Genomic DNA, 12,541 nt, shown 5'->3' with positions numbered 1-12,541 from the left:
CTATTGAGGTGAATAATCTGTTTAAGTACTCACTGGTTTGCTTCACTCTTCATTACGCAATTGGAAGCATTTATCATTTACAAGTAGCATACCCTTACATTCTTTCTTTCATGTTGCATATTAAAGGACTTTGCATATTTATTAGCTGATGCTAGTGAGCATTATATATTTCTTATTTGTTTGTGGTTGGCTGTATTTCCTGCTATTAGCAGTCCAGCAGGAAGCTGAAGGAAGAGATTACAGGAGTAGCGGTGTTTAGGCTTTTCCACTGGATTTTCAAAGAACACTACATTCACACAAAACTACTTTCAAAATATGGACACTTACGGGTGACCATGGACAGCGAGGTGAAATGACTGAAATACACCTTGTGTGTGGCTGTCAACACTATTTTTCTCTTCGTAGACTTTCAGCCACATCCCATTTTGCACTGGCTGTGTTTCATTTCAGACTTAAAAAGGAAGTGTTTCTTTTCCAACACAGTGCTAATCCCCGTTTCAAGGCTTAGACAACAAACAGGGTGAGGCTGCTCCTCCTTAATGGACCGTTCTTTTCCCCTGAGGAAACAAGTTCCCAAGACTTGCAGTCTTACATAAAGTTGCATTGTTTTCTTCTGTTTTCTTACAGCGTATCCATCTCCTGTGCTAACTTCTGTAATACATAGAACAAAACGTCTATATATAAATGTATACTTCACAGGGCCCTCCCCCTGCGAAGGGCAGTATTGGGGTACCCGGAGACCACGAGGGTACCACTGGCTCAGGTGCACGCACAACTAGGCACGGCTCGCGTCGACCATTGCCCTTCGGGGCTGCCTTTTTCCTTCATCCCGACGGCGCGGAGCCCCGCAGGGAGCCGAGCCGGGGTCGGCTGGGCGGAGGAGTGGCGGGGGGGAGCAGGTGAGGGCGGAGAGGTGCCGTGTCGGGGGGGGGCGCGGGAGGATGCTGAGGCCGGCCAGTGGAGCGCAGCCTGACGCAGCGACAGCCCCGGCAGCGGCGGGCGGGAGGATGGCGGGCGGTGGCTGGGCGCCGCGGGGCTGAGGGGCGGTGCCGCCGCTGTGCCGTGCCGTTCTGTGCCGTGCCGCTCTCTGCCGTGCCGCGCCGCGCCGTGCCGCGGTCGGCCAGGCGCCGCTGCAGGCTGGCCCCCTGCGGCTGCCTAAGGGGCGGCGGCGGGCAGGCTGCCGGGATGATCCGGTTCCGGAGCTCCAGCATCAGGTCGCTGAGCGCGGAGATGAAATGCACCGTGCGGCTGCTGGACGACTCCGAGATTTCCTGCCACATCCAGGTGCTGGCGGGGAGAGAGGGGCGGCGGCGGCGGGGCGTCTCGGCGGGCAGCGGCACCCCAGCACGGGAGCGCAGAGCCGGGCCGCGACTCGGGTGGCTGCCCTCCGGCTCAGAGCAGGTCGCAGGGCCCGGGCAGCGGCTTGGCGCGGCCGCGGCGGGAGCATTCCGCAAGCCCCGTTTCCCTGAGCGGGGCTCCGCGCACCTGCGGCGCGGGCAGCTGCGCCTTTCTCGCCGCTTCCCGCCGCGGCGCTGCGCCACGGCATTGCACGGCACGGCGCGGAGCCTGTCCGGCCGCTGCTGGAGCCGCGGGGTCCGCCGTGCTCCGCATCCCCGGCACGGCATCCCCGCGGGCAGGAGAAGCCCGCTGGGCTGCGGCGACCTCCGGGAGAGGCGGTCCCCGGCGAGGAGGGAGACCTTGGTGCCGCCTGTCCCGTCCCGCAGCTCGGTAACGGAGCGCCCGGTGGGCGCATCTTGCGGCGGAGGTGGTGTGCGAGAGGACCTGCTCTGCGGGGCCGGGAAAGCCCTGCACCGGGAGCAAGGCCCGGGGCGTGCAGATAGAGGAAACGCTGTTACCGAGGTGGTAGGCAGAGTTGAAAATAAAGTGCTGCTCCCCTTTCCTCTTCGTTCAAGGCAAAAGATAACTTATGGAAGGATTTTCAGTGATAGCAGTTGTGCTGTTGGAAAGAAAGTCCAACTTGCTGTAGTCCCTCTTCCTAATTAGTTAGTTCCTTTTTATTCCTTTTAAGTAATAACGATAAGAGGGCGAAGAGTAAGGAGTGTGGATTTCTAGTGTAGCAGCAATGTTTGTAGTGTGTGAAAGCAGAAGTATTTCAGGTGTCCTAACAAGATCCAAACTCTGATGCGTTATGGAAGTCTTACAGATTCTTAAGCTGCAAGTGTTAGAAACCAAGTTACACTGTTGTAAGTTTCCATGGCATTCATAAAATCACTGAGATGAACTTGGCATCCAGATCAGATGTGAGTAGCTTTTTAGGACGTTGTTTGTCACTCATAGTTGGTCTTTCTGTCTCTCCGGTGGTATAAAATATCCACAGCTTTAAATCAAGTTGGTGGTCTTATGCAGAAACCTACTGTGGCTGAAAAAAATCAAGTGCCATGAGATGCAAGCAACATTTTTTTCTTGGACCAAAAGAAAATAGACTAGACTAAACTAGACTAGACTAGACTAGAATAATTGTAAGGGACCTACAGTTAGAATCTAGTCCAACTGCCTGACTAGTTAAGTGCTGATCAAAAGTTGAAGAATATTATTGAAGGGCATTGTCCAAATGCCTCTTTTTAAGGCACCTAGAGGCTTGGGGCATAAACCACCTCTCTAGAAAGCCTGTTTCAGTGTTTGACAACCCTCTTAGTAAAGAAATGCTACCTAATGTCCCATCTGAACCCCCCCTCATGCAGCTTTGAACCGTTGCCGCACGTCCTGTTACTGGATCCCAGGGAGAAGAGATCAGGAGCTCTCTCTCCATGTCCCTGCCTTAGGAAGCTGCAGAGAGCCATGAGGTCACCGCTCAGCCTCCTTCTCTCCAGCCTAGACAAACTCAGAACCCCCAGCCGCTCCTCACAGGACACGGCTTCCAGTCCTGTCACCAGCTTTGTTGTCCTCCTTTGAATGCAATCAAGGACCTTTATGTCTTTCTTAAACTGTGTGGCGCAGCACCGCACACAGTGCTCGAGGTGAGGCTGCATCATCACTAAATACAGCAGATAATCACCTCTTTTGATCGGCTGGTGATACTGTGTTTGATGCACCCCAGAATGCAGTTTGCCCTCCTGGCTGCCAGGGCACACAGCTGACTCACACTGAGCCTTGCTGTCAGCGAGCACCCTCAGGTCCATTTCTGCAAGGCAGCTCTACAGACACTGCTCTCCCGATCTATACTTGGGTACTAGTTTTCACCCAAACATTATGCAGCCTGAAGTAACAGGAGGATCCTCAAGTATTTTCTCTGAGCCCAATGCAGTTTGGCATCTTTAAAGATCAGTGTCTTTAAACAATGATTATTTTGAAGTCAGAATCTGACCTGGTGTCATTACAGTTCTGTAGATTTATAGTGCTCAACAGATTTACCCGTGCTAAGAATACGCCCTTTGATGCCCACAGGGTAGAGAGAAATAGTTATTACTTTAGGTGTGTTATATTGTGCAAGGTGAGGTAATGAGCCGAGAACCAGTTGAATCTTACTGTGTCCTGGTGGCTCATCCCACATGTAATGTATACAGGGGAAAAGTGTTTTAGGCTACAAGTGAAATTTTTTTTCACTATTGTAGTTCTAAGGGTAATCCTGAAAATTGAGTTCTGTTATAAACTCATCTAGAATTTGTTTTCCTGAGTCTGCACACTGACCAGAAATACTTAAAAGGTGTGAATGGCTCCTGGTGTGTTTTTATTTTTTCTTTTTGGTTTGTTTGTTTGTTTTGTTTTGTTGTTTTATTTTTTCTCCTTTTAGGTGCTGAAATTCTAAACAGGTAAATGCAGATCCTAGGATGAGGAATTACTTTGCTCTTGGTCACTTCAGCAGAAACATGCAATTAATGATGACATTTCATAGCTTTGACTTACTTTTCCTTCCTTCCTATGCCACATGCTTTGAACTGCTAAATTCTGTCTCTAGCTACCCCTTACCTATCGCTGTATCTATAGAGGAGATATAATTTAGCTGTATAATTGATTTATCATCTTGTATGTGCATAGCTGTGAAGACACCAGACTAACGAATCTCAATTCACTCAGCTTCTTGTCTGTAGCCTCTCAATCAGATTTCTATTTGAACTTCACAGTGTGGACAAAACTTGCTAATTCCATTTTTGAATGGAAAAAATAGAAGTTGTGACTTGTGTATATGCATATCGCTGCATATGTAGCAGGACAAATAGCCCAGATGATGTGCTGCTGGGTTAGCAGCAGAGATGCCAGGGTTGTGCCAGCTGGAACATGTTGGACAGCTGTGTTTTGGTCATTAAGAAGATAAGAAAGCCTAATTCAACAACACTAAAGAAATGCCAACAGAGTCTTTTAAGGACATGGGATGCAGTAAAAAACAGTGATGACTGAAATTCTAGCTATGCATTTTCATGGGGAAAGGAGGGGAAATATGCAGCTAGTCTGGATGGTGATTTATGTAGCTGATGATTTGCTGCATTTTAGCACACTAAGTTTTGCCAAACCTTACTTTTTCAAGTATATCTTTCCAGCAGTTGGCTTGCACACATAGGCTGGTATCAGAGGGCCTCAGTACCACTTCAGTGCAGAGATGTCAGCTAATTAAAATCTTTGTGGATGCACTGTATGTCTTTGGCCCTGCAAAATGTGCAACTAGAAGTGTGTGTTACTCAGCTAAAACACTGGGATGTAGTTTAGGAAAAGAAGGCAGGAGCAGATCTACTTAGGTGCTGCATATATATGTGTGTGGGTTGGTTTTCTTTTTTTTTTGGGGGGGGGGGAAGGGCGGGAGTTTGTTTGTTTGTTTTTTTGTCTCTTGATGCGAATTTCATAGGGTTTAGGAACTAAAATAAAATATGTTTTTGTTTTTACTATTAAAGTTCTTTCAAAGCAGTGTTTCAGCAAGCCAACAGGCTAAGAAAGCCTGCTCTTGGAAATTAAATTTTATAGCAAACAGTGTAGTGACAGCATATGGGGTGTTGTGGGGATTTGCATTTGCAGACTCCAGCCAACCAGTTATCGAGCTGTGCAGCCGCCATGTAGGTCACCAAGTTGCTCAAGGCTAGGTTTGCAACTCAAAGGTCATGATTCAGTGTGTCGTCCTCCTCATCTGAGAGAATTCGTTTCTGCAAATTAGCTGAAGTGCTGACAGACACAGGAAAGGGCTAGGGCCCGAGGGATGTTTAACTAATTCTTGTGATGACATTTATTTTCCCATGTTTTTTGTTTGTTTGTGAGGCCTCTCTGGGACCTGTATGTCGGGGCAGTCTTACAGCAGCAGTAAGGTGAAGTCATAGTGGCAACACTAAAATTGAGAGGTTATGAAAAATAGCCTGAAGGGCCAGTGCCCACTGTTTGTTTCCATGTGCAAGAGAGAGAGGTGACCTGCTTGTGCAGTCTGCCTGATAAAGCACAGAACCAAGGCTTGAAAGAGGGCACTGGGGGAAGTAGGTATTCAAAACTATTGGAAATGTGTCTGGAGCAGCAGGAAGACCTCCTTTCTGGAGCTACTAATGAGATACTTATTTTCTGAGTCATTGGCATAATGAACACTTAAATTCTGTTTTTTCAGGCTTCCTGCAGTAACTTCACACATTTAATTAACCTTTTAATAGCAATAGCCTAAACATTTGTTGTGGTTTAACCCCAGCTGTTAACTAAGCCCCACAGAGCCACTTGCACCCACTCCAGTGGGGTGGGGAAAAGAATCACAAGGGTAAAAGTGAGAAAACTCGTGCCTTGAGATGAAGACAGCTTAACAGGTAAAGCAAAAGCTGTGCACACAAGCAGAACAAAACAAGGGATTCATTCACCACCTCTCATCAGCAGGCAGGTGTTCAGCCATCTCCAGGACAGCAGGGCTTCGTCTCATGTGATGGTGACTTGGGGAAACAAGCACCATCACTCCAATGTCCCGCCTTTGTTCTTCTTCCCACAGCTTTTATTGCTGAGCATGACATTGTATGGGATAGTTCATGGGTCTGTTGGGGTCAGCTGTCCTGGCTGAGTCCTCTCCTAAGTCCTTGTGCACCCCCAGCCTGCTTGCTGGTGGTTTGGGGTGAGGAGCAGAAAAGCCCTTGACTTTGTGTAAGCATCTGCTCAGCAGTAGCTAAAACATCCCATCTGTTTATAACAGTTACCAATACTGTTTCCAGCACAAATCCAAAACATAGCCTCATACTACATACTATGAAGAAAACAAACTCAGCCCTAGCCAAAACCAGCATAGTATCTTAAATAGTAAGGTTAGTTTTGTTTGTTTATGTATCTATTTATTTATTTATTTTCTTGGTTTATCCTGTAAGATTACTTGTGCTTATTTCAGTTCTGACTAAAGTTAACTGTCAATATGATAGACTGCTATTAAATATGTAAGTACACGCTGGGTTCAGTGGTGCCACTGGCATGCTTTAGGATGTGGGCTTCAGTATACCTCATTTAAGTGAAGTGACTACTGCTACAGTTTCTTTAACTTTTAAAAATCTAAGCGTGTATTAGTAACCATTATAACTCAAAATGTATTTCTTTTTAAGAGGTTAATACAAAATTAAAGCTTATTCTTGAAAAATGCTATGTTAAATATGTTACTTACTTCTGAAATTAATAAAAGTTTCACTTCTTGAGCTCCCGAGATCACGCTATGCATAACCAAGGATGAAGTTGGCATGAATGAGGCTTTTCTCTCAGCTGGAACTTGTTATTGACAGTGGTAGTGAACTTTGTTGTCTGTGTGTTTATTTGTAGAAGTACCGTATGACTGGATCTTCTTGTGCCTCAGCCCATATGTAAATTTGTGTTATAAGCAGGCCTTTATAATGATGCAGATTTTCCTTTGTGTGAGCTTTCCCAAACAAAAACCAGTATGGGTATCCCCCAAAATTCCCTGGCTATACTACTGATCTTTTGTTTAATGTATCAAAATGATTATTTGATTGCCCTTTAGAACAACAAACTTGATTTTCTAAGTGTGCCCAGCTTCTGAGCAAGGAGAAGATGTGATTTTAAAAGCTGGTTTAGAAGTCAGGAAGAAAACAAGCAGAGGAAAACTTTGGTTTACTCATGGTCTGTTCTTAGACCTTTTGCCTTTTTTTTTGCCAAGGTCAAAATGAGGGTGACAAAATCTGAGAAGGTTCATCTGAGAAACCCACTGTTGGTTGAATAGTGTAAAGTGGCCTCTTAGGGGTTTTTTTATTATCAATTCAGGAGCAGTTTCTGTGCAGTTTGAATGAATAATGGTGCTTTTAGTTTAGCTAAAAATTTACTTGCTTGACTTTTTGTTTTAAATCACCCCCTCCCCCCCTTAAATTGTGTCCTATCCTGTCTAGGTCTTTTTGTAGCACATTGATGACTTCAAACTTGCCTTCTTGCTTAAAACTTTCTGCTTTGTCTGCGTCTTGCAGGCAGATGCTAAATTTAATAGAAATCTGCTAACCAAAGAACTCTTTTTAACGTCTCTTTAACATTCCCATCCCTTAATAAAATGTAAAAACCAAACCAGCATGCTAAAGAGGTCTGTGAAGTTAAAGAATAGTGACCATGAATCTCAGTGTGAAGATATGCAAAATGTTGACAATTTGGAAAAAGAAGTGGGAAAAGGAAGGCAGCATGAGCATGAAAAGAGCAGAGAGGTCAGAAATGAGAAGGCGGCAGAGAATCATAGCTGCGGAAAGGGAAAGGTTAAGGGATTATGTAGACAGCAGGCAGGAGATTTAGTGAATATATATTTATCCTGTAAGCAATGTCAGAACTGTAAGCGGCAAGTGCCTTGAGCTGCTGGGATGATGCTGTAACAGTCCAAAATAGTAAGACAAGATAAGGAAGGAGATGCAAGTTTGAATAGGTTCCGTGCTGTGTTCTGTTGACGCATGTTGGAAACTGCATACTAGGGCTTGTATTCCTAACTTCATGCTTGAACCTCCAGTTGTACAGTTACAACAAGTACTCTTGGTGACAGTTGCAGATGAGAAGCCCCTCTAATTAAGCTAAGATGATGGGTTAAAGCTACCTCTTTGTCATTTTGTGCTTTTGATTAAATTTGCAGTAATTTGTTTTCTTTTTAATAGCACTTATTGATGTGCTCTTAGCTCCTTCCAGAGCTGAAAAGGAAGTAAGAATAGAAAGTGCTCTTAGAAAGTTACTAGGGTGTTGGGAGTTCTCATTACAAATTAAGAAAGTAATTGTCTTGATGGATTTTGGTTGGTATTTGTGGAGGTCAGCATTTGCTTAACATTGGTTTCTATATTTCTGGTAGGGTAAAAGCACATATGTACTTGTACTTCCATGTTGCTACCAATTCACAAACTCTGTTCCTTCTTGTTTTTCTTAAATAAAAATATACTTACAGAGTTGGCTTATGCAAGATTTTATCCAGTATATACTAAACTACTTTTGTGTTGGATAAGGGTTATTAATGATGTTGAATTAGTTTTATTCCACACTCCATGTTGTCTTATTAATGAACAAAGTCTGTAATTTCTCTATCGTAATGGTGATGATCTTGCCTTTAACTGTGGATTTCCTGTGTATTGCAATTGACATTGTAATTCATGTTTTGATTGCTAGTAAATAAAGGTGGGGGAACTTAGATGTGTGCTTAAGGACTTGTCTGATCCAGGGTCGAAGATGAACATGTATTTCAGTAAGTACAAACAGTGTAGATGTTAAGTATTTCAACATATTGGTGAGGTCTGGTGCTGCAGCGTGGAGGAAAAAAAATGTGAAAAATGCAGGTATCCTCAGACAAAGTTAACTAGTTAACAGGGACAAGCTAAAAGGATAGTTACTGCTTAAAAATGTAAGTATAATCTTTTCACTTTTACCCACCTTTTGTTTTTCTCACAGCTTTGAATGCAAATTTTTACGTTCTTTACTGTTGTGCATGTTTGGATGCTGGCTGAACAGTAGGGGTGGAGCTGTAGTTGTAATAAAAAGCAGCTGGAAAAATCAATAATACCATGCAGCACAGCTTAGATCTCCAAACTGCAAATCGTGGGCTTGATCTCCTGAGGTAGAACGTGGCTCCTCTGAGATAACAGGGTGCTTTCTGCTTGCAGGAATTTTTTACAGTCTTTCATCTTGAAAGGGCTTTTGGCACCTCATGAGGCTTAGACTTCTTACACCTTGAAGTGCTCTCCTCTGTCTAGGCATCTTCAGTGAACTGATGCAGATCTGATGTAGGACAGCTGAAAAGCAATCTTTTGGCAGAATTAATTGGCCAAAGATTAGCGCCAAAATGGATAATTGGTGAGCAAGTACTGTATTCTTTTGGTTGTATTTGCGTAGATTGACTAGGTCAGGAATGATTTGATAATGTGTATCGGTGCTCCCCATATTACCTTTAACAAAAGAAAAGATTAGTGGCTGTTCTATGAGAAGGTGAAATTGTGAGTCTGGATTTTGCCTGGTTGTTACTGGTTGTTGCTGGTCCCCTGGAACAGATGGTATATTAAAATCTCAAGGTTTAAACAGTAAAGTTAAAGAATGAGAGAAATGACAGCTGATTTTTTAGTTCTTTCTCAAAAAAAGCAGGTGGCGTGTGAGGACTGGAGAGTAATTCTGTGATAAAATGCTTGTTTTCTGTAGCCAGGACTCTGTCCTTCTGCGTATTTTGGCTTATTAAATCAAATACACTGAAAATGTCTCTCTTCATTTTTTCTTTATTCTGCCTCTCTTTTTATGCACTCCCCTTCCACTCCCCAGTGTGGATAATATCAACCTCTTGGCAAGGTTCATAGCGTTCATAGCTTCTTTCTGTCCTTTTCCTGTTAAAGTCAAGCTGTTGCCAGATGACTTCTGCTGTGTCTTTCCCGGCTGCATATGGAAAATATCTCCTCATAGTTCTTCCTGCAGCTGAAGCTGCTACCTGTTCTTTCATTCTTTGTTTGCTCAAATACAGTCTCATTTTTTTCGCTAGCCTTGCTTTCTCAGAGACCCGTTCTAGACCTTATGAATCATCTTTTTGTTCACATTGGATTAACTTGTTCTTACTTTGTTTTAATTCCTTGTCTGACAGTGAAAACATAATTGGGATAATTCAGCTGTAATTAAATTAATACTTTCTTTAATGTCATAAAACAAAAAATACCTCCCCAAAAGACCTCCCCCCCCCCAAAAAAAAAGAACAAAACCAAACCAACCTAAACAAAAAAAGGCCCCAGACACTTTTCTTCCTTTACTCCTTTACTGTTTATTTTATCCTTTCCAGCTACTGGTATTCAGTCCATAAAAGCTTTCCTGTTTTCATCTTTTCAGGGTTTAACACATTGTCTTTGATGGAGGTGTGTTAGTAATCAGCCCTTGCCGTTTGAGATAGATGCTGTTCTCCAGCTAATGATTAATTATGGCAGTAGTAGACCAAGTGTAAACAGTAATTTACACTTACAATGTGATAGTAAACCATCTTACTCATGGTTGCTCTTCATGGGAGTTACTGAGAAACTTGATTAAGGAGGACTCAGGGATGAAGAATGAACGCTGATGTTTTAGTACTGTTACATTTAGAGGAAAGGTTTCTCCTGACTGAAAATAATGCTGGAAACTTGAGATAAAATGTTTCACACCAATCTGCGTAAGGTTAAGTGTATGTGTACAATTTCTCTGCGTTGCTCATAGCCAGAAATGAGAAAGTATGGGCTATATACCACGAGTTCTTTTTCACCAGAAGGGTTCGCAAACAGAAACCACTCCTGCAATAACTGGAAATCCAGCCATTCAAGATAGTTTCAGTAAGAAACTTAAGTAGCTGAAAATGTTTGCTCTTTAAAGGCTTCCTCTGGAAAAATGTTAAGTGAGTCAACATCTTCATTAAAAAAACTTGTTATTTTTCCCTTGTTTACTTGAACCACATGAAGAAGTAAACAATCTGGATTGAAGACGTGCTTTGCTGCTTGCGAGTATATTATCTCACACTGATATTTTCTGCATAGCAAATCTCTTTGCAAGAGAATTGTGCCTTAAATAAAAGATTTGCACCTGGCCATTTTTTGTCCTGATGTTGTAATATGTAAACTTCCTATAAAAGGGCACACACATTGCAAAAATAACTTAGGGTATTTCTGACACCACTGCGTAAAACCTTTTTAATACAGTCAGTTTGTATGCCCACTTTTTTTTGTCTTTCATGTATCTGCAACAGAAGCAAAAAAGAAATGGGATTCAAAATTAAAACAAATACATAGTTCTCTTAGGCCCCCAAACCCAAACAGTATGAGAAGAAATTACAACAGGACTTAATTTTTTAAATATAAAGAGAACAAAAAGCAGTTACGAACAACTTCAAGTTAATGGTAAAATCCTGTGGAGAATGATACATAAAGTTCAGACTACAATGGTGTATTTGCATTATTTCCAGGCTTGGAAGCCAGTCTTAACATTTTTGTCTCCGAAATAGAGTTCTCATGTGACCTGCCTTTTGGGATTGGATCCTGGACCCTTCTATTTGCCAGGCAATGCCCAGGAAGTGGTCAGCAAGAATGCTAATTGGCACTGACTGGAATTTTGGCAGGCAATGGCCTTGCAGTTTGCTAGCAGGGGTGGTGGATTTCAAGACCCCAAAATGCTTGGAGAGTTTTAGTAGTTTTGGTATACATGGAATCTCTGTTTTCAAAAAGAAACAGAAAAAAAGATTTTGTGAATGGCTTAAAGATATAATTTACAGTTCAGATACCAAACCATGTGAAATGGTAACTGTGTTCATAATGCTGTCCTTTAAAGTGGAAAATCTGAAATATTTTGTGAGCCATCTTAAGCGTGGTGGGAGGAATAGCACTGGTTTTAGTAGGTGTGTATCAAATAGCTGTGCTTAGGATCTGTGGCTGTGATCTTGGATTTGAACCTGTAGTCTCTTCTGGGATGACAGGTTCTTGATTTTTTTTTTTTTTTTTTTGAATGCTCTTATCAAGAGAGTAATACAAAAGTATTCCACAGGATCAGGACATCCGTTGGGGGTGGTTTTTTGTTGTTATTTTTACAGACACTAACCCCTTAGTGGAGTGAGAAACAAGACATGGTAGTTTATTTGAATTATTTTAATTGCAAAAATGCAGATGAGATGCTCTATGGAGTGCTGTGCACACCACAGGGAACTACAGAACATACTTTTAATACCATTTCTTCAGGCTTTTCAGGGTAAAAGACAGGTGATCCTTCACTTTCACTTTGTTACTTTAAAACTGGGTAACAAAGATAAATACTGCGCAGTCAGTGACGGTTGCTCTTGCGTTAGATGGGACAGTTGCCTGGCGTGCAAGTTGAACTCTGAAGCTGTGCAGTGCCAGCCTGAACTTAGCTGACTTCAGGGTGACCTGGAGATGCTTAATGTTCCAATAGGTGGAGTGTACCGAACACATAGACTCTATTAGCTCCTACTCTGTGTGAACTTTCTTTAGCTCCATCCTGGGAAAAGAGAGGAAACAGCAGAGGCTTTTACAGATGGTGCCGTGAGTGATTCAGCATGCAGACTCAGCTGCTCACATGAAATTGCTCCATCAGCTCGTGGTGTCCCTGCCAGTTGCTAGGTGCAGATCCAGGAAGGCTTTTCTGTTTTGACTGGAGAATCCATTCACATTGCCAGGATTTC

General features: G+C 43.0%; 1 protein-coding gene across 1 annotated transcript in view; it reads left to right on the top strand.

Moving 5' to 3' along the window:
* Nucleotides 1–1,185: 1,185 nt before the first annotated feature.
* FRMD3 (FERM domain containing 3) overlaps nucleotides 1,186–12,541 on the top strand; it is a gene marked incomplete at both ends in the record, with an annotated part of 139,313 nt that continues 127,957 nt past the window's right edge. Inside the window, one exon of the mRNA XM_080638309.1 lies at nucleotides 1,186–1,284. Within this exon, the coding sequence (XP_080494435.1) occupies nucleotides 1,186–1,284 (99 nt within the window). The remainder of the gene's footprint in view (nucleotides 1,285–12,541) is intronic.

Source organism: Psittacula echo (genome assembly GCF_963264785.1).
Source record: "Psittacula echo genome assembly, chromosome: Z".
In the NCBI taxonomy this organism is placed as follows: Eukaryota; Metazoa; Chordata; class Aves; order Psittaciformes; family Psittacidae; genus Psittacula; species Psittacula echo.
This window is presented reverse-complemented; position numbering and strand designations above follow the sequence as displayed.